The sequence below is a fragment of the Electrona antarctica genome, assembly GCF_951216825.1.
Source record: "Electrona antarctica genome assembly, chromosome: 9".
In the NCBI taxonomy this organism is placed as follows: Eukaryota; Metazoa; Chordata; class Actinopteri; order Myctophiformes; family Myctophidae; genus Electrona; species Electrona antarctica.
Genome location: NC_136790.1, coordinates 8,172,179 through 8,194,189, shown reverse-complemented (window position 1 = coordinate 8,194,189; position 22,011 = coordinate 8,172,179). Strand labels below are relative to the sequence as shown.

Sequence of the window (22,011 nt, the reverse complement as noted above, 5' to 3'; positions counted from 1 at the left end):
TTCCTATTGTCCAAGATGGCGGCGTTGGTGCAGATCCTTTGATGCTAGCATGTTTTTAAATGCTTTTACGCTTTTATATCGGAATATATGCAGTTGTTCGGCGTCTCAATCGCTAGCTTCCTTTAACCGAAACACTGGTCTGCGAGGTTAGTTTCGCTAACGCCCGTGGAATAGGCTGACCGCACCGGATTCCGTGTGCAGGCGGTGAAAAGTTTGGGCTCCATCATCATCATCACTGGAAGATGAAACGACAGGCCGGGAGAGACAGCAGTCCGTCCCGGGCTTTGGCCAAGAGGATCCGCGAACGGGAGCGGGAGAGTGCGCGGAGAGAGGAGTTGTTGCCGCCGCCGCCGCTCGCCCTGCTGCTGGCGGAGAGCCGCGGGTATCACAGGCGGAGCCGTAGCCGAGAGAGAGAGAAGCCCCGAGGGCTGCGAGAGGAGCGCGCGGCCGCCCTGGAGCTCCAACACCGGCATGAGCTCAGTCTGCTCGGCCGCCCGCCGCTCCGGACCACCCCGGCAGAGCCCCCCGGCGTGAGACCGGGCACGTTGGAATACAAGACGCTGCTCATCAACAACCTCGGCTCGCAGGTTTCGGACGAGGACATCGAGGACATGCTTTTTCACGAGTTCAAAAAGTTCGGCGACGTTAGTGTGAAATTGTCGCACACCCCGGAGCTCGGGCGGATCGCCTATGTTAATTTTCGCCATCCGGAGGACGCCAAGGAAGCGAGACACGCGAAGTCTTCCAGGTTAGTGATGGGCGACCGTCAACTCAAAGTAGAACCCATGTACGTTAGGAAGCGAAGTGTGACGCCGCCAGATGTGGGTTATTTGCCACTGCACGCACCCTACCCCTACCGCCAACGATCCCTCTCACCCCCTGGGCCTGGGGTCAGTAACATCAGAGACATCAGAGCCAGGCATTATGCCTTGGAAAGTTTGGGACTCAGTCGAGAGCGAGAGAGGATCTTGGATTATTATGGAATGCTCGATGAGAGGGGGCGACCCTATGGCTTCCCTCCCATTCCCATTCCGGTAGTAGAGGATCTAAAACCTGAAGATGACCATAGAGCAACTAGTAATCTTTTTATTGGAAATTTGGAACATAATGTTTCAGAGGCGGAGATTAGGAGGAGTTTCGAAAAGTATGGCATCATTGAAGATGTGGTGATAAAACGCCCGGTCCGTGGCCAGGGCGGGGCGTACGCTTTTGTGAAGTACCAGAATCTTGACATGGCTCTAAGGGCCAAGGTAGGCATGCAAGGCCGTTTAATAATCGGTGGCAACCAGGTGAAAATTGGCTATGGCAAGGCCAACCCTACCACACGGCTCTGGGTGGGTGGCCTTGGCCCAGGAACCTCGCTCGCTGCCCTCGCACGGGAGTTTGACCGATTTGGCAGTATACGAAATGTCGATTATGTCAAGGGGGACACTTTTGCTTACATCCAGTATGAAAGTTTGGACGCTGCCCAGGCTGCCTGCAGCCAGATGAGGGGCTTTCCCTTGGGAGGACCTGAGCGGCGTCTGAGGGTGGACTTTGCTAAAGTGGAGGAGAGCCCTGCTACTGTACGTCCTCCTATTCAATTTCCAGCAGGCTACCAGCCACCAGAGCCCCTCCCCGACCCCTACGAGCTCCTTGGGGAGGGCTTTGTCCGCCAAAGGAGCGTGGAGCACGAGCTGAGGGGAGTCAGGGAACGATTGTCACCTCTTGCTCACGGCCTCCTCTCACCGAGGGAGAGAGAGAGGGCTCTGCTTGAGAGGGACTTTCCTGGCAGCCCTACTCGTAGCCTTGAGAGGAGGGCAGTGGGCAGCCCTACTCGTATCCTTGATAGGAGGTCAGTGGGCACACTGGGCAGCCCTACTCGTAGCCTTGAGAGGAGGGCAGTGGGCAGCCCTACTCGTAGCCTTGAGAGGAGGGCAGTGGGCAGCCCTATTCGAAACCTTGACAGGAGGGCAGTGGGCAGCCCTACTCGAAGCCTTGACAGGAGGGCAGTGGGCAGCCCTACTCGAAGCCTTGACAGGAGGGCAGTGGGCAGCCCTACTCGAAGCCTTGACAGGAGGACAGTGGGCAGCCCTACTCGAAGCCTTGACAGGAGGGCAGTGGGCAGCCCTACTCGTAGCCTTGACAGGAGGGCAGTGGGCAGCCCTACACGTATCCTTGACAGGAGGGCATTGGGCAGCCCTACACGTATCCTTGACAGGAGGGCAGTGGGCAGCCCTACTCGAAGCCTTGACAGGAGGGCAGTGGGCAGCCCTACTCGAAGCCTTGACAGGAGGGCAGTGGGCAGCCCTACTCGTAGCCTTGACAGGAGGGCAGTGGGCAGCCCTACACGTATCCTTGATAGGAGGGCAGCGGGCAGCCCTACACGTATCCTTGATAGGAGGGCAGCGGGCAGCGTGGTGGAGGCTTTTGGGAGAGGAAGCAGAACAGCGAGGAGCCGCAGTAGGAGCCGGGAGCGCTGGCTGAAGGAGAGGGACGAGAGGAGGAACAGGAGGCGGAGCAGGAGTGTGTCTAATGACAGGCAGATGGATGAGAGGGAAAGAGAGAAGGAGAGGGGGAGGGCAAAAGTGAGAGTTGACAAGGTGGGTCCCATGTCTCCTCCTGACGCCAGCCCGGACCGAGCGCGGGTTCGAGCCCCCGACTCCACCACAGAACCCAGGGACCACTCGCCAGACAGCGGCGGAGGTGGCCTGCGATTGTCTGCCGCCAACGAAGATGACTCCGCTGCCCCGCCGTCCAGTCGCCACCACCATCACCATCACCACCACCACAAGAAATCCTCCGGTGATCACCTGAACAACCATCACCATAGGAACAGTGAAAGCACATCAGCAGTCACTGGCTCTCCCTCTGCGCACACAGACCCTCGCACCACCTCCTCTTCCTCCTCCCCCCTCACCACCCTGTCTGAATTTTCCCAGGTGCACCTCTCCAAGTCCTGGCATGGCTTCTTTGCGCTGAAAAACAGCAGCTTCCCCACAGACCTGTACCAGCTGGAAGGCGGCCCAGCCTTCTTCAAGTCGATGATGGCGAGGGATAGCCTGAAGCCTCCACAAGGTCAGCCCAACCAGCTGAAGATCGCCCAGCGGCTCCGCATGGACCAGACACGCCTCGATGAGGTGACACGCCGCATCAAGCAGGGCCGCCCCAGCAGCTATGCGATACTCCTGGCCCTCCAGGGTCCCATTGACCGGCAGGCCCCGCCCCCAGAGCCCGGGCTCCAGGTGCGTTTGCTACGTCATCTTGTGACCTACCTGAGGAACAAGGAGGCGGCTGGGGTCATCAGTCTGCCCGCCACGAAAGAGGGGGCGACCGGGGCGATGCTGTACGCGTTCCCTCCCGGAGAGTTCTCCCAGCAGTACCTCCAGGTGGCCAAAAGGACTGTAGGCAACCTGGACGAGGAACACATGGTTATTGTGATCGTCAGCGACACTGGCTGACTGATTTTATTGATCATTACTATGCACTGATGTGTGTTAGTACGCAGTAGGAGTGCATTATATACATAGTCACACACATGCATATACGAATATGGACACGGAAACCTCATGCATAACTGACTTGAGAAGAGACTAGAGCTTGGGAACCTCTGCACAGACAGCAAATGTTTTTAGAGGAACAAAGACATGTTTTTGTTTTATTCTTTTACATTTTTACTGAGTCATCTTAAAAACAGAAATGGCCAATCACACTACACTCTCCTCCCTCTCTCTCGCTGGTGTCGGTTTGGGTTGTCATTTCCATGGTGATCTGGAGGGGGAAAATGTCTTCCTTTGAATGCTGGGAAAGTTAATGCAAAACACTAAGGTGAGAGGATGTTCATAAATGTATTGTACTGCTAGTACACCATTGTTTTTGTATCTTTAAACCGTAAAACACTAAATCCGAGGTGGTCTCATATATAGGCTTTGTACTTTGTACTTTTTTTTTTGTTAACTTTTTTTGTATTATAAAGAGTAAGACCAAGTTGTTTGTGTATATACAACAATAGAATGCTCACGCCTGATTTCAATTTGGCTGTGCATCATGTCACACACCAAAAATAGAAGATCTTTCAAGCTCACCACACGTCACAATGCATCGCAATGCACCAGTTGTGAGCTTGTAGATCAGCAATTATTGGTGTGCGACTCCAATGTGCAACTATGTATAAATCAGGCTTTGTAGCCTATTTGATATGATTGTACTGTATAGCAGGGTGGGGAATATTGGTGCCAGCTCCCAGTCATATGCTGTTAACTTTTTACGTTTTGAATTTTTTTTACCAGTAAGATGTCCTTAGTACTAGTATGTTACTAGTTTGTTTGGTCTACTGGCCACTAAACTGCATTTCTGAGGAGGTATTTTTTGGAATGCATCAGCTACAGTGGCCGGTGGAGCTCAGGAACTGAATTTCCACCCTCCTTCCACCTTCATCCCTTCAACTGTACCCTTTTATCAATTTTACCATTCCAAGTTTTTTTTAGGTGTCTGTTGTTGCATGCAAGAAAAAACAAAAAAATGAACTTTTTTATCTGGGGGAAAAATACTTTCCTCTCAGTGAACTTATTTTGAATATTTCGAGGCAACATTTTAACGGTTCTTGTAAAAACTGGCTTTAGGGCTGCAATGGCTAACCGAATGAATGAATTTAATCGATGATTAAAAAATATAAATAAATGAAATTATCCCCAAAAAAGAACAGGTTCTCAATTATTTAATTAATTGAAAAGGTAATTCAATAAAACATTCACTAAAGAATAGCTGATAATTATAGTTGCATCCCTAGATTGTTTGACATGTTACTGCTATTTCTGTATGTTTTTGTTTTGAAATCTGATTTGAATACAGCCCTCCGTTCATTCATCCATCCATCTTTCTCAAGTTATTTAGCCAACGGTTGAGCCTAAAAAAAGCATTCTGTCTTGCCTTTTGCCTCTGTTTCCCCCTACATCTCAGTCCTAACATCATCCAAAGGAGTATTCAAGTGTGAGAGGGAAGCATTACGTGTTTTTTGTGATTGTTGATTTGAACTACATTAACCTGAGGTGCACTTGATGTATTTATGCCAGCGTCTTCAGTCAAAACCTTCCCTGCAGTCAATCCATATCCAAAATTATTTACAACAGTTTTTATATCTACATTTTGTCCTTTTCTCAAATACACTCATTGGACTCATGTATAGGAATGGTAGGTAGGTAACATTACTTTATTTCCTGTTGCATAATACATTGTTGTACATGTTAAACTGAGTTTTAACCATCTGACCGAGGTAGGATAAACAAATGGAGTGTAAAGAATAGAAATGGACAACACACTTGCTAATCTGCGTCCATTCATGCCCCTACAATGGGATTGTAATATTGATGTGGAAATGAATATTGACTCCAAAAATGTTTAGCAAACAACTTCCACTTGAATGTTCTTTTAGCCTTTGACAACACCAGTCATTTCATCACACACACTTTCACTGTGCTGATGCATATTTACATTAAGGTTTGATTCATTCTTTATTGTGCACTGGTGCCACACTGATACTGAATAGCCTATCTACAAGCACACACACCTACCATAACCTGTTGTGAGCTTGTAGATCGATTTGTTTTGGGGGTGTGTCACCAGCACGCAACAAAGAATACGTCATTCAACTATTTGTTAAAGCAGAACCAGCCTCACCTGGGGTAGCCAGAATCATGGTAAAGAATGCTTTCTTGTGTGCTATCGATTTGTACAATTGTTACTAATACTTATAATCTTCAAAATAATATACATGCAAGAAAAGAACGATGCTCCAGAGAAAGCATGACGTTCTCTAAATTGCTCTTTGGTTACAACAAGTCCTAGCATAGCAAGCTGTTTTGTGTTTTAGAAAAACAAGTTTTGCTTTGTTGGAATTGTCAGCGCCATGCCCAAATTACACCGATTGAACGTGTGAAATTACTGGACTGTACAAACAATGAGGACTTTGAAATGTTCTAAAATATGGTAATTTTTATTTTCAAGGTCTGCAGTCATTTCATGCAAATACATACAATGTATACAATACTATACTATGAATACTATACTATGTATACTATACATGCAATATGTCTGTGATAACCATCGTGGTGAGGTCTGAAGTGTCACAATTATTTGGCTTTATTGTTCAGGGTTTTCTTTTTTCTCTTTATTTTTTTGTGTGAATGCTGGCCCAGTGTTCCTGGAAGATTTGATTCAGTCTATGTTGGCTTACCTGGTTTTAATCTGATCTGAAGTAGGCTGTTAATTTAATTAGGAGTGTATTGATGGAACCAAGTGGACCCTTACGCTCCACTTGTTTCCATGTGTACTCCCCATAGTTAAATGAACACCCAAAACTTTACTGTACCTACCTCTGGTGATGACAATATGGTTTTGTCCCTCAAGGTTTTGCTAATTTGAAATTAATAAATCATTGACGCATACACCTTAAACACATCATTGTATCACTCTTGGCCCTTACAAAACATGTTTACTGTAATATTTCAAACCTGCCTTCAATTAAATGCCCTAAATAAGCATTTCCATGCCTTCCTGTTGTACAATTTTAGAACATCTTGTAATTAATGTTGTTAATCATCATTCAGTTCATCCTGGTTATTAAGTGTTGATACTAAAACAGTCGGGGTTTCATCATTCTGGCAGGCTGGGGCCAGCCACTTTTTTTTTTTTTTTTAAAGAAAGAAAAAAAAGTTCACTCCAAGTCTAAACTCTAGTGCTTTTGGATAGTGTCCAGCAAATGAATTGTGTTGTCTGCTACGTTGATTGTTGTTATACTATTTTGTTTGTATTCTTTTTCCCACAATGTTCATGGCAGGCTGCTGTTAAATAAGGATGGGTAAATGGCTCTTTGGGTGGTCTACTCTATTGTATAAAATTAGGCAGATTTATTTAGTAAAATAGAGAAATTGACTGATGAGTTTTGTTAATCCACCATCCGCTGTGGCACCACAGATGGAAAGTTAAGACCAATTTTGTTGCACACTGTAAATTGCTGATCTACAAGCTCACAACACATTGAATTTGCGTGATGCGTTGTGAGCTTGTAGATCAGCCTCAGTGAGGCGATAACTCTTCCAGGAAAGTTATGCCCATCTGCCATCTCATTGCTGTCTATCACTACACTGACACTCCTACTGTATACATAGTTCTACTTGGTGCAACGCTCTGTAAAACATTTCACATAATGTTCAGTTATGCTTTTTGTTCCCGTCTCATACAAATCTGTATTATTCTGTGAATTGACCGATAATGCTGAAGATTTACCCAAAACTCCAAGATGAGGCTGGGTTTTGTGCACACATGTTTGTGCACCTTGTTTGGTCTGTTGATATTCTGTATGGGGAAACATAACGTAATAAAATGTTATGCATTTTACGTGCTTGTTTCTAAAGTTTTGAATTTCTCTTAACATACTAATATTTGAAGAACGTATTAGGTATTATGACATATAAAGGCACAATGTGATTTTATTTGTTCTATATGGTTGGTGTATAGCTAGGTCTATCACTTTGTAATAAACAGTTTTGTAGGTTGTCTATTGTAAACAAATTCCAGTAGAAAATTGTATGTCTACTGTACATGAGTTCCAGTTGTGCCTAAAGTTCCCTTTGATAGTACATATTCAGCACTGAAATTAGTGGACCCTTTTCACAGACACAGCTGCTGCTAATTAAAATAATGGTGGGTGTGTTTGACTTAAAGGACAACTTCTTATCAACCTATCTTCATATCATTGGTCCTCAATAATGCTTGTGATAAAATGGTACAATGTTTCTTACTCAGTAAGTCCACACAGAAATCCACTTACCAGTGACATTATTGATGGGGAATCCAAGCTGATAGAAACTGCTTTCTATTCCTGGAAAGACACATCTACAAATCTAAAATTGAAGAAGAAAAAACGCCTATAGTTGAAAAAGGTGTTCTTGCCCTTCAGTTCTTGCCCTTTGGTGCTTGCCATTTGTACTTTGATTTGGCCCAGTTTTAATAGCACATACAACATCTGTAATCCGTTCCATCAATTTACCCCCCCCCCCCCCCTTCTTTTTTCTTAAAAGAAATATCCCTTGGGTGAACAACTCCATGTTAATGTAAAAGCACCCCATTAGTGATTACACCTCTCCTCTGTAATTTAGTTTGACTTTATTATATTATTTCTAGAACACTGTATAATCCAACAGTGTTATCGTGTCTCAGACACAGCTGCATGTGTACACAAGTACACAAATGGTACAGTTACAATTACAACCCCCCCAAGGTTCAATTTGGTTCTATTTGTACACTTTCAGAGTAAAATTATCACTGAGGATTTTACTGTGTCAGAGTTGTGTTTTATGGTCAGCATCATGGTCAGTAGCCTATCATGTCAGTATCATGGCCAGTATCATGTCAGTATGTAGGCCTGCCCTACATGTATATCTACTCTACTACTATCAATTGAAAGAGACAGCAATTTCAAATTGATCAGAATCATGACTGAATAATTAGAAAAGGAAAAGGTTTTTATTATCACATGCACCTACACTACAGCCATGGAAACAGAAAAACAGACAGACAGAAAAACTCTTGTAGCCACCTCAACGGTGTGCACAAAAGTTAAATTAAGGAGAGGATCAAATAGTTACAAAATAGGATAAAAAAAGTAAATAGAAGAGAATATAAAATTGCATCTGCACAACCATAAATTGTGAGGCTGTAATCAATCATAATTATATCAAACTATATATTTAGGTAGTAGGTAACTAGGTATTACCGTATTATATACTGTAGCTATAACCTATCATTTCTGTCAGATGATGTCTCCTCAGCCTGTGATCATTGACTGTGAATAAATGGGCACTGGGAACACTAGAGGGCAGCACATACCTGTAAATTAAAGCAATGGCGGCAGGGGAGCCTTGACAGATGAAACCTGGATGAAACTCATGTTATTTCCCATGACTTCAAAGCAAAGTAAAGAGAAAAATCCCCAACAGCTATCAACTAATTTGATTCATGATGATGAGGAAAACACAGACACATAAAGCTAGACCATTGAGTTTTCAGTAGGCTATTTTACTGCTAGACAGTATTGGAATCCTCTATGCCTACTTGTTTTTCTGGCTAAAATGTTATGTTCAGCCTCACGGCTTCCGGAGACTACTAACCCAGATAGACATTTCAGTAGGGTCTTCAGAGACAACAAAGGAAAGGTGATCTCAGGTTTCCCATCCCCTCTGAAGTCTAAAGTGGTCAACATGTCCATATTAGGTGTGTGGTCACAGGAAGCCCAACAGGAGCACAGTAGGTGTCCTAACATGTACCAAGTGACACCCAACCATTTGTTTGTGGTCATCAAAATAGTGGCCACTGGCTATTCTGAGATTCCTAGCCTGCTAAGGACATGTTTGCCCAGCTGAGAGACATGTTAGACCAGACAGTGTTAGACCAGACAGTGGCCTTGTGGTTAGAGTGTCCGCCCTGAAACTGGGAGGTCGGGTTTGATCCCCGGCCGGGTCATACCAAAGACTGTAAAAATGGGACCCAATGCCTCCCTGCTTGGCACTCAGCATCAATGGGTTGGATTGGGGGTAAAATCAACTAATGATTCCCGAGATGGGTCAAATGCGGAGAACAAATTTCACTGCGGTAACGTCTCTGACTAATCGTACGACTTTGACTTTGATGTCGCACTATAGCCTACTATACTAGTTTAAAGCAGAAATAACAATAACTGTTTTTATATCGTCTATGTCCCTTAAACGTATTTCTAATGGTTTGAGCCTCAATCCCCACTCTGATATAACCAGTCCTTGTCATTTCTTTCTGGACTTTGAAAACAGTTTTAGCTGCAATACCACAATGTCCTGAGGTGGTGGGGGTGCTGATATGCAGATTATTTAATATTTGAGTCATTATAATGCTGATGCTAGATACAACTAGCCTGGTTAATAAACCAGACCGAATCAGCCGTTGGCAAAACATTTTTTGCCTGCCAGCGGATTAGGGTCTGGCGAGGCTCAGTAGCACGCCTCTTTCCTACAACCGAGAACAGGTCGGGCCAATCGGGACACGGTATGCAATATGGGCGGGCTTTGGTACAGTGACGTTCAATGCTTGAGACACGCAATTGGTCAGAGCTACTGTCAGTCAATTGACTGACAGTAGCTCTGACCAATTGTGTCGAAGAGAAAATGTTTGAACCCGCCCCCCGGGAAATGAAATCCAAGTGGAGCCAGCCCAGACTAATATACCGCGACAGTGTTGTGTGATATTAGTCTGGCTTATTAGCCAGGCTAAGATAAAACCAGGCATGTTTCCATTCCATGCCAGCTTGGAAAATCAACAATGGTGGACATTGTAAACAAAGCGGAAATGCAAATTTGGAACTGAAGACTGAAGAAGAGGAGGAATTATACAAATTAGGCTGACATTGATGACATCACGATGAGGACAAAATCAGTTGAGCTGTTCCTGAGAGCAATTTCCATTAAAGCACCTGATATGATATGAAAGCCTGATTGTTCAAAATTGGTTATTTGTGGGGATAGAAAACACACATGGGAGCCCCAAAAACATAAAAACAATAAAACATAAAAACAATTTTATGTTATAGGTCCTTTAAAACAGTTATTTATGCTATATTGATGTTAATTGTGGTTCCATCAGATTCCACAATACGTGAGTATTCATCAATAGGCATAGGCTATACACTTTATTGCTCTGTAAAAAATCATGTCATGAAAGGTGAATGATGGTAAATGGAGTTAAACCACAGAGTTATATACAGTATGTCATGATTCTGAGCTTGTGCAAAGCAATTCACCTTTATTTTGACGGTGTAAAAAAATGCTTTTATTCTGAAGGTAATTTTGTGCGCATGCGGACCTGTACCTCCCGGCGTGTTGTTTCCTGACAACAATGCTGTTCATGGATGGATGTGTTAAAATGCTGCTAACTAACAGGACCTTTACTCTACATTAGTCTCATGTATGCATTGCATACATAACCGTATCGTGTATAAAACCGTGAAGAAGATAACAGATTAACCGGTATGACTCTGTTAACATGTTGGATACAAAGTATAGCCTAAGATTTAGACTCTCGTAGATGTATTTATAGATTCTGATATCACAAATACATCTACGAAGATTTATGTGATGTCAGAATCACAATAAATACATCTACGAGAGTCTAATCTTAGGCTAGATGCAAAGCACACAAGGTTAACGTGGTAAGTAAAAGTATACTGTCTGTTGGTCACAACGTGCTATGAGATTCTACTACGACGGGGAGTAGTCAAGTTCACCCCTGAACAAATATGCGATTTCGTAGGCTATCGTCTCTAACTCTGAATGTCAGGCAGAAAAAGTACTCCCATGTTTTACTTATTGTAAAAGTATCAATACTGCAATGTAGAAATCCGAGTGGAATAGTAAGAGTGGCGACACGCTTTGATCTCGCCGCAAAGAGGGTGCCCATGGGCTATAGTTCCAAACATTGGAACTATCCCATTGAGATAGAATGAGCACTTCCGCATTCCGTTGTTACAATGAGAGTCAACGCTAGTGTCGTCACTCATACTATTCCACTCGGGTAGAAATATACTCTTGTTACAAGTGAAAGTGGAACCCTGGTCGACAGAGGTTTCAAATTAATGATTGAGTGGTTGTAAATTTCACTGACTGTATTATCTTTATCACCTCTCTTTAGGTGCTTCCTGTGATGCCTCTACTCTAATGCAGTAGTGCGCCAAAGGAACATCATTTTCTAATTGTTCTTCCTTGAACTATTTTTTTACTCCAATGAGGTATGTAGGTAATCAAAAACACGCAAACATAATAAACATATGGACTGTATTCAGACAACTGACCCTCAGCAATCTACAGCACAGGTTCCCAAAGTGTTTGGTCCCCAGGACCCAAACTAGTGAAAGTAGCCAATTATACAAGCTCACCATGTGATGATGTGTTACGGTGCAACACAATTTGAGCTTGTACATTGATCAATTGAATTGATTCTTTTTGGGGGTCCCCAGATTAAATATGATCATTTTGGGGGTCCCCAGTTCAAATATGAATAATTTGGGCGGACATGGCCTGAAAAGGTTGAGAACCTGTCTGGCCCAAGTGGATATTTTTTAAGTGGTGCAACCACTTCCTTAAGTGACTATGTGTCAGATGTGTAATTTGGATGAGCTGTACAACATATCAAAACATTGGATCGTAAATCCAATATCTAACGGACACATTTGTCTGTGTGTACGCCGGACATACACACCGCCGGACATACACACACTTTACACTGTATTTGTTACTATTGGTCGTTTGTTGTCTCTGTAAAATGCAGAGCGACTTCACTGTTTTAGCTGATAACTAGATCTTGTCCGTTTTAAATTTCAATGATCTGTTTTTATTGTATACATTTTTGTGTGGACCCCAGGAAGACTAGCGACCACTTTGTGGAAGCTAATGGTGATCCGAATAAAGAATATTGATGACCTCTCACTCTGGCCTGGTGTGTTGTTATTCGAGGTACCGAGGTGCTCACATCCCTGCATCATGGAGCCATGGGAACTGCTGCCTTCACCATTTCTCCCTTCCCGGATGTCTGTCAGGGAGAGCCCCTATTGGCCGGACCTACAGCGCTCACCCTCAGACCACCCCCCCTTCACAGGGTAACTCCACCCCTCCAGAGGATAAGGGAGGGGCCGAAATAATGAAGGAGCACGCCATGGCTGCCTTGCAGGTCTATTTGTTGTTCTGAATAGGGAAATTACATTCGACTGTACCTTTTTAGTTTGGTGATTATGATTCATATTACTACTTAGACCCTGATTTTGATTGATTTTATTTGGATATTCTACTATTGGACTGATGATAGATTCTTGGTTTATTACCTTGTGTTGTCCTCGCTTACTGTACTTAATCCAGAGCGATTTCTGGATTAAGAGCGTCTGCTAAATGCCTAAATTGTACTTACTTACGATTATCATTTTTATCACATTATCATTGAGATGACATCAGAGTGACCAAAGTGCTGTACACTTACTTACAGCACCTTTTCTTTTTCTGTATTATATTTTTGTTTGAATAACAGTTGTTCTCCTCCTGCAGCGTGCAGGTGTGTTGAGCAGACAGTGGGGGCAGCGGTCAGCTCAGACTGCAGGGGCGTCCATCAACTACTGGTGGGAGAGGTACGAGGACTTTGTGGGCATCACTGACGTCCGGCTGGCACAGAAACAAGTCGCCGAGGTTAGTCATCGTTGCTGTCGTCAGGCAGAAACCTCTTATCTCCCACATTTTAACCTTTTGTGTGTAAATTAACGCCCTATACTTGATCATACTACAGAGTCACACAAAACTAGCAGATCTGCCAGCTCGAAACGCGGTGCGAAGTTACACGCTTGGAGCTTGTACATCTGCTACTTTTGATGCTTTCGAATTCTGAAAAGTACCAGTTTTGGACCCGACAGGGACGATATACATCAGGGGTTCTCAACGTTTTTGGCCAGGGACCCCCGGAAATGCTTTGGCAACGTCTCGGGACCCCCGCCCCGCCCCCTCCCGACCCCCAATATAAATTGACTGCTACAATAACCTTAAACCATTTTGGGCGGGAACCCCTTTTGGTGTTTTAAGCATTGTTATAATTTAGCTATTGAAAAATAGCAGATCTACAAGCTCATAGCGCGCCACCGAGTGGCGCGCTACGAGCTTGTAGGTCTGCTATTTTTGAAAAATCGTGATTTTTTTTTTTATAATTTGGGGACCCCCTAAAATAATTTGGCGACCCCCCGAGGGGTCGCGACCCACGGGTTGAGAACCCCTGATATACATAACGGTCAACTATGCTCAGAATGGACAAACCATCAGTGGTGGAAGAAGTACAAATATTTTCTGTGTGTCCGTCCGTCCGTCCTTCAGGCAGAGGCAGCCTTCATGATATCCAGAGGTGTGGTGCGGGACGCAGACGGCAGGCTGGAGGCCATGCGGGTCAAGCTGAAGGAGGTGAAGAACAAGCTGGACCGCGTGGGCAGAGAGGAGGCTACGTTTGTGGAGCTGGTCACACAGGAGCATAGCCTACGACAGGTAAAACCTCTCATCTGTAGTCATTCACTGAACCCTGTGTGTCCATGGATTAAAGTTCCCCGGTCGCCACGACCAATGTCATTCTTTTGGATTGTTTTAATTTTGTTATATTTACTCGACTGTATTGCATATCCAAACCAAACATTTATTTGACTAAAAACTAAAAGACTAAGACTAAAATATTTTGATATTTAGTCAACTAAGACTAGACTGAGACTAAACAATTTCAGATGACTAAAATAGGACTAATTCTAAATGCTAGTAGATATTACAAGCTAGTATTTTTGGTGATTTGTTTTAAACATTTTGAAGTGGTCAAACTAGCAATATGTTTAGGAGCATTTTCTATAAAACCCAAATGGTCTCGAATAGTTCATAAAAGCAAAGGTTAAAGCAACGTTTTTGAACGACGCTCCTCCGCCCACATTTCGACTATTGCCTCTTCGCCTGCTATCGCCAGACAAAACACACCGTTCCATTCCACTGTGTCCGTAGGAGGAGCGTCTGCTGCAGAAGGCCTGTGACGACGCGTCGGAGGCCGAGAGGGAAAAGTTCGCCGTGTTCTCTGCCTGCGTCAGGGAGAGTCACGAGAAGGAGAGGACACGCGCCGAGCAGACCAAGAACTGGTCCATCATCGGCTCTGTTCTGGGAGCTCTGATAGGGGTCATGGGGTCGACATACATCAACCGCGTTCGTCTCCAAGTAAGGGTTTCTCTGATTCAATGTATTCAATGGATGTAACCCATTAAAAATGGGAAAGCATCTGTGTCATTTTATTACTTGCGCAAGCAGTGCGCGCAAGTACTATAATCGGCTGGGTATGTCGGTGGTGTCCACCGTCCAATAGGGGACCACCATTCTTGATGACTTAACTAAGGGGTGTGTGTGTGTGTGTGTGTGTGTGTGTGTGTGTGTGTGTGTGTGTGTGTGTGTGTGTGTGTGTGTGTGTGTGTGTGTGTGTGTGTGTGTGTGTGTGTGTGTGTGTGTGTGTGTGTGTGTGTGTGTGTGTGTGTGTGTGTGTGTGTGTGTGTGTGTGTGTGTGTGTGTGTGTGTGTGTGTGCGTGCGTGCGTGCATATATTTAGATATGTTCGGCCCCTGTCTGTCTGTGAGCTGCTGTGCGCTCTGTGCTACTGTAAGTGACATGCGTCACGCGGGTCTGTAAGTGACATGCGTCACTTACAGTGAATAATCTTGACTAGGGGGTCAATGCGGTCCGCTAAAGCCTTAAACATATTCGCACAGCCATTAACACAGCATGCCTGTCGTGGCTGCTTGTCACTAGAGTTAATGGGTGGCTGGGGCTAAATTTTATGCAATAATTGAATTGCCTTTGTCGCTGGATTTCTCTGCTGTGCATGAGTTGACGTCAATGTCAATCGCATGTGTGTCACGTTAATTGTGCAACGTGAGAGAGGAATTGGCAGCTGTGCAAGAGACCGAACAGTAACAGTAAAAATGAAACATTTCAAAACCATAAACCAGACTCTAATTATCATCATGGGAGCCTCGCAAAATTAGGATCCGTTCTCCTCATTAATTGTCTCCACCAGGCCGAAGGCATGGGGAGAGAGAGTATGTTTTGCACTCCGTCCGTCCGTCCGTGTGTGTGTGTGTGTGTCCGTCCTTCCATCTGTGAACAGCTAATCTCCGGCACCGTTAACCCGGTCGATGCCAGATTTTGCACTCTCACTCCCTGGATGCCAACGATGAACCTCTGCCCCAAAATTTCCAGAACGGCCTGTTATAGCGCCACCAGGAGACCGCTTTGTGCAAAACAAGTTTTTGGACAGTACACCTACAGATTTTGTCCAAACATCACGCAAATTGGTACACAGTCTCTCTAGAGCCATTCAACGAAACGGGTCTTTCAGATTTCTCAGACTCCATCCTGATTGGCTAAGATTGGCTTCCAAAGTTCTCAGGAGTGCTCAGTTTCAAACAAAATGCTGCAAATCATGAACACATCGTGTGATTTCCGTGAAATTGTGCACGCACATTCCCACTAGGCAGAGGAAGAAATGCCAAATGAACATTTTCAACTCAGCCTCATGGTGGCGCTATAACTGGCCGAAAAGTGTTTTACATCTAACTGCACGGATCTGTGGATAACTTTGTATGTCAACTCCCTAGAGGCCAAGGAAAAACCTTTGCCTGGAATTTTTCACATCTGCTCTTTATAGCGCCACCAGGAGGCCGACATATGTAAAACACATTTTCTAATATTACTCCTTCAGATTTTATCCAAATGTCACGCAAATCGGTACACATGCTCTTCATAGTCATGTGATCAAGACGGGTTTGTTTGATTTCTCATAATCCACCCTCATTGGCTACGATTGGCTTCTAAACTTTTCAGGAGTAGCCCGCTTTGTACCCGTTTTGTACAAATCGCCACAACTACTCAACGCAGCGTCCGATTGTGGTGAAACTGTGCATGTATATTCCCACTAGGCTTTGGAAGAAATGCCACTTGACAGTTTTCAAATCAGCCTCATGGTGGCACTACAACAGGCCAAGCCGCGTCACACACACACACACACACACACACACACACACACACCATTTTGCCAAACATCACACACACACACTCCTATCCTCCTGGTGGAGACCTGTGCCCAGAAGGGCACTTTTTCTAGTTTGCTCTCCTTCTACACTAGCTGTCCTAGCTGGAATCTCCGTCTCTCTCTCTCTCTCTCTGTGTGTGTGTGTGTGTGTGTGTGTGTGTGTGTGTGTGTGTGTGTGTGTGTGTGTGTGTGTGTGTGTGTGTGTGTGTGTGTGTGTGTGTGTGTGTGTGTGTGTGTGTGTGTGTGTGTGTGTGTGTGTGTGTGTGCGGCACGCGCATTTTTAGTGCAGAGTGCATTTTCTAGTGCAGAGTGCATTTCTACCGGTCGCAAGTGGAAACTTGCGACCGGTAGATGGACACCGCTAGTCTTTCTGCTGAGTGTTGCCAAGTCTGCATATTTCCAGCCTAACGTGGATTCATTCACAGTTGCTTGCCTGGTTTGGTTTTTGGAGGCTGCTTAGCTTATTTCTGTCACGACAGTTGCCACCACAGGAAACAACCCATAACATCCCATCGTCTGCACGGCATGGCTAGTCGAGCAGTTCTGATTGGCTGCCTCGTCTCCAGCCATGTTGCCTCAGAATTCTTTAGTGTCACTAATTTGAGCATAACAGCGGAGTGCAGCTAAAAAGTGGCATAACGTCAGCAGCAGACCCACAGATAATAATAATGCAGCTGGTAATTAATTGATTTAATCAATTTGGGCTTGTTTTAACCTGGATCTTTGCTTCTTGGGGGGGTGTGTGTGTGGGGGGGGGGGGGGGGGGGGGCTGCAGTTTGTTCTTCTGGCCAATGGTAGACAGTAACAAAGTACATTTACATTAGATTGGCTATTTTCGTAACTTTTGCATGACACTTGCATAACGTTTCTCTTGGGCTAGTCTCGCGTAGGCAGACAACTAACTATTCCACAATCTCCGAAAGCGATATACAGTACCTGTAGAGTCTGGAACTACACTTCCCGAAAGTAGAGGGCTTTAACTAATTTACTGCGCAGTCGCTTCCCTGCCGACAGGATGCACGGGGTCTTTTATTTTTAAAACCGCAAAACCTGCCCCAAATGAACCGGACGCACAATAATCGCCTATAACCAATCTGGTGATCTGCAACCGTAAGGTAGCGCAGATATTTTATTGGGCTTCTACAGCATCGACGTTCTGTTCAATCACCTCAATCAAGCCTCAATTCCGAGAAAAAGGCGGCCAAAGATCGCGCTTATAATGGAAGTGGACAGCAGGAAATAATTTCATGACGGACCACAGCGGAAGCGAGCGTTGCCTAGCATCGGGGAAGCTACTATACGGTAAATATAAAAGAGGCTATTCTGAATCAATAAAAACCCCAAAAGACCTCAAGGAAGGGAGCGCCATTGGGTAAAAAGACGTCTCCGGCAGTGAATGAGTTTTTAACTACGATAAAAACATAAACTACTTGAGGTTTTGTGCAGACAGTGACACATTTGTCCTCTATTAGGAGCTGAAGACTTTGCTGCTGGAGGCCCAGAAAGGTCCTGTCAGCTTACAGGAGGCTCTGTTTGTCCTCTATTAGGAGCTGAAGACGTTGCTGCTGGAGGCCCAGAAAGGTCCTGTCAGCTTACAGGAGGCTCTATTTGTCCTCTATTAGGAGCTGAAGACGTTGCTGCTGGAGGCCCAGAAAGGTCCTGTCAGCTTACAGGAGGCTCTGTTTGTCCTCTATTAGGAGCTGAAGACTTTGCTGCTGGAGGCCCAGAAAGGTCCTGTCAGCTTACAGGAGGCTCTGTTTGTCCTCTATTAGGAGCTGAAGACGTTGCTGCTGGAGGCCCAGAAAGGTCCTGTCAGCTTACAGGAGGCTCTGTTTGTCCTCTATTAGGAGCTGAAGACGTTGCTGCTGGAGGCCCAGAAAGGTCCTGTCAGCTTACAGGAGGCTCTGTTTGTCCTCTATTAGGAGCTGAAGACGTTGCTGCTGGAGGCCCAGAAAGGTCCTGTCAGCTTACAGGAGGCTCTGCGCGTCCAGGCGGGAAACCACCACTCCCAGCAGGAAGAGCTGAGGGGCATCATCGGCAACCTCCGGGACGCCCTGGAGGACAGGCCTACGTCACCGAAGGAGGAGGACAGCTCTGGGGAGGACGGCACAAGAGGAGCGCCCACTCCCCCGCCCCTGATCCCCCAGGTCTGTGCCACTTCTTTACTAGGCACGGCACAAATCTGCTTACAGAACTTGCCTATCGGCTCGTTCCTGCAGCAACGCAGGCGTGCATTAATGATAAAGCACACCCTCTCGTGTAATATTGCTTAAATCCTCAACTATAATTTCCTGCCCTCCGCAGCCCTCCACCTTCCACGAGGACACGTTGAAGGAGCTGGCCGCCGGCGCCCAGAGGACTCAGACACTGGTGGAGGCCCTGAGGCCGCGGCTAGACGAGCTGGAGGTGGGAGCCGTGTTCTACTATTGATGAGAAATGTTCGTCGAACATAAAAACTAAGCTATGATGACTACAACTAAGACTAAATATATTGGCAATTTTGTCAACAAATAAAAACTAGACTAAAATGTTAGGGAGGGACTAGTGGAGAAGAGATCCAGTAGAACTAAAAGACAAGTCATTTTATGTTTGGTTCGCGCTTGGGTGTCGTGCTCTGAAAATAGCAGATTTACAAGCTCACGTGTCGCACTGCCACGCTTATAGATTGGCTATAGAGGGTAAGCGCGTGACCTCATCATACCCGGAAGTTATGCGGGAACGCCTACTGAGTGGCAAAAAACCCCACTTTCTAGCCTTGACAGCCCATACATCCAAACAGAAAGTCCTATATGATTGCATTAAACAACGTTAAGGCATTACAACGCCATCAAGGCCCGCCAAAAAACATTTGTATCGACAAAATCAACTGTATATGTATGTATGACTAAAATCTTGTGATATTGCGTCGACTAAAACCAGACTAAAACCAAAACCTTTCAGATGACTAAAATATATATATATATATATTTTTAAAGATATTTTTTGTGGCTTTCGCCTTTATTACATTTTTTTTGTAGAGGGATAGAATCACAGTAGGCTGACAGGAAATGGGGAGAGAGATGGTGGGGTGACATGCAGTAAAGGCCGTCTGGATCGGGAGTCGAACCCACGGCACACTGCCAGACTGGAATACCAGCCAAGGTGCCTGGACTGCTGAGCCACAGCCCAGGCCCAGATTACAAAAATATGACTAAAACTAAATAACATTGTACTCAAAAGACCACATTATTAAAAAAAATCCAAATTTTCTGTCAAAATCAACATTAGGTGGGCGTGGGCCGCGTGGAGAGCCAGCTGACGGCGGTGAGAGGCCTGGTGGAGACCGTGGAAGACCGTGGGAAGCTAGCAGTGGTCGCCGTGGAACAACAGCCTGGGACACGCGAGGAAACGCAGCCGCGGCTCGAGGAGGCAGCGGCGCCGTGGGTGGTACGGCCGGAGGAGAGGTCAGAGGAGGAGCGAATAGAGGCTCGGGCTTTTGAAGAGGAGCTTGTGAACAGACTGGAACGCAGCCAGAGTATGCTGACGGAACAGGTCCGGCAGAACACGCTGTATAACGCGGTGTTTAGCTACACCGCAGCTGCTCTCACTGTGCCTGCACTCTACCTGTTGCTCAGAGGGACTGGCTGATGACCTGTAGCTATAGCACTCTACCTGTTGCTCAGAGGGACTGGCTGATGACCTGTAGCTATAGCACTCTACCTGTTGCTCAGAGGGACTGGCTGATGACCTGTAGCTATAGCACTCTACCTGTTGCTCAGAGGGACTGGCTGATGACCTGTAGCTATAGCACTCTACCTGTTGCTCAGAGGGACTGGCTGATGACCTGTAGCTATAGCACTCTACCTGTTGCTCAGAGGGACTGGCTGATGACCTGTAGCTATAGCACTCTACCTGTTGCTCAGAGGGACTGGCTGATGACCTGTAGCTATAGCACTCTACCTGTTGCTCAGAGGGACTGGCTGATGACCTGTAGCTATAGCACTCTACCTGTTGCTCAGAGGGACTGGCTGATGACCTGTAGCTATAGCACTCTACCTGTTGCTCAGAGGGACTGGCTGATGACCTGTAGCTATAGCACTCTACCTGTTGCTCAGAGGGACTGGCTGATGACCTGTAGCTATAGCACTCTACCTGTTGCTCAGAGGGACTGGCTGATGACCTGTAGCTATAGCACTCTACCTGTTGCTCAGAGGGACTGGCTGATGACCTGTAGCTATAGCACTCTACCTGTTGCTCAGAGGGACTGGCTGATGACCTGTAGCTATAGAGCGTCGCAGTCCCGCCCCCTACCATGGACCAGGAAATGATTATCCGTTCATTTTCCTCATAAACATTTCAGAAAGTATTTATTTAAAGACGTTTACGCCGCGGACAAAGCCAACTCGAGTCGTGACAAATCATGACATCAAACACAATGTTTTGGGCCGAACAAATAATTAGAAAGAAGGGAAAAAAAACGGCAGGTTACAACACTTTTTTTGTTGTTTTTCTTCTTTGTAATTATTTGTTTGGTCCAAAATATTGTTTGTGTTGTCATGAGTTAACCATCTTTAAATAAATATTTTTTGAAATGTCTATGGGAAAAATGCATTGGGATTAATTTCCTGGTCCATGGTAGGGGGCGGGACTGCGACGCTCTAGCACAAAGTAGGAATTTAATTAATTTTAAAAAACAGTTTCGAACCACTTTCAACTCAATGTCCGTGTTTCTGTCATGTCATTGGACGTGAAATGTTTTCCAAAATAGCTAAAATGTGATGAAACTTCCAGAAGTCATTGATGTGTCCGTATATGCAGGCACATGTGTCCGTGGCAAGGCTTGACCGTGTCTGTGTCTCTTAACAATTATTTAATTGTTTTATTTCATGATTGCTTCAGTTGCATGCACCTGCATCTGAACAAAGTGGATGTGCCGATGTTTTCTTTGCACAGTTTATTTTCAACAAAAAATATATATTATATATAATTTTGTTCTAATATATTCTATGAAAAACGTATTATTTTTTTCTACATAAGAACATGACGTTCTTATTTTGTTTATGTAATGTGTGATGAAAGCACTGGCTGCACTAATGAGACCCAAATATTGAAGTGCCAGTTCCCATGGTGTCTTCAGAATAGGTAGAACACTGATTTAGTTAAAGCTGCACTATATGTAACCTTCCCCCTGCGCAAGTGCTGACCTTTTGACCATTGGGTCAAACTTTGTGTCAGATCCTGTGTCTAGTGAGACATTACCTTTGACACAATCTACATTTCTCAATACAAGAGAAGGGAGACTGCTGTCTGTGTGTTTCTGGTAATGTTATTGACTGTTAATTGTGTATGTTCCATGGCACGAATAGAATTTTGATGAAAATGTCCCTCACAAGCCGGC

General features: G+C 45.2%; 2 protein-coding genes across 4 annotated transcripts; both read left to right on the top strand.

Annotated features, from left to right (window-relative positions):
- Positions 1-6,616, top strand: rbm15b (RNA binding motif protein 15B). The gene has a single exon (XM_079511375.1). It carries the CDS (start codon positions 243-245, stop codon positions 3,438-3,440), a length of 3,198 nt encoding a protein of 1,065 aa, XP_079367501.1. The 5' UTR covers positions 1-242; the 3' UTR covers positions 3,441-6,616.
- Positions 6,617-10,914: 4,298 nt separating this feature from the next.
- Positions 10,915-22,011, top strand: LOC306929826 (mitochondrial potassium channel-like). Of its 3 annotated transcripts, none has more exons than XM_079510552.1 (11): positions 10,915-11,030; positions 11,692-11,788; positions 12,513-12,726; positions 13,095-13,232; positions 13,905-14,069; positions 14,565-14,771; positions 18,332-18,365; positions 18,591-18,781; positions 18,939-19,040; positions 19,902-20,287; positions 21,286-22,011. In XM_079510552.1, exons 2-10 carry the CDS (start codon positions 11,784-11,786, stop codon positions 20,259-20,261), a joined length of 1,416 nt encoding a protein of 471 aa, XP_079366678.1. In that variant the 5' UTR covers positions 10,915-11,030; positions 11,692-11,783; the 3' UTR covers positions 20,262-20,287; positions 21,286-22,011. The 3 variants fall into 3 exon arrangements, with proteins under 3 accessions (XP_079366678.1, XP_079366677.1, XP_079366676.1); XM_079510551.1 differs by lacking the exon at positions 18,332-18,365 and adding an exon at positions 18,107-18,140; XM_079510550.1 differs by lacking the exon at positions 18,332-18,365 and having other exon boundaries at positions 18,557-18,781.

What these genes read in the sequence shown, in the direction of transcription:
- rbm15b (XM_079511375.1), top strand. Translation starts at nt 243, where the DNA reads ATGAAACGACAGGCCGGGAGAGACAGCAGTCCGTCCCGGGCTTTGGCC.
- LOC306929826 (XM_079510550.1), top strand. An exon ending in CACAGAAACAAGTCGCCGAG is followed by an intron (nt 13,233 to 13,904) that starts GTTAGTCATCGT and finishes TCCGTCCTTCAG; the next exon opens with GCAGAGGCAGCCTTCATGAT. An exon ending in TCAACCGCGTTCGTCTCCAA is followed by an intron (nt 14,772 to 18,556) that starts GTAAGGGTTTCT and finishes GTCCTCTATTAG; the next exon opens with GAGCTGAAGACGTTGCTGCT.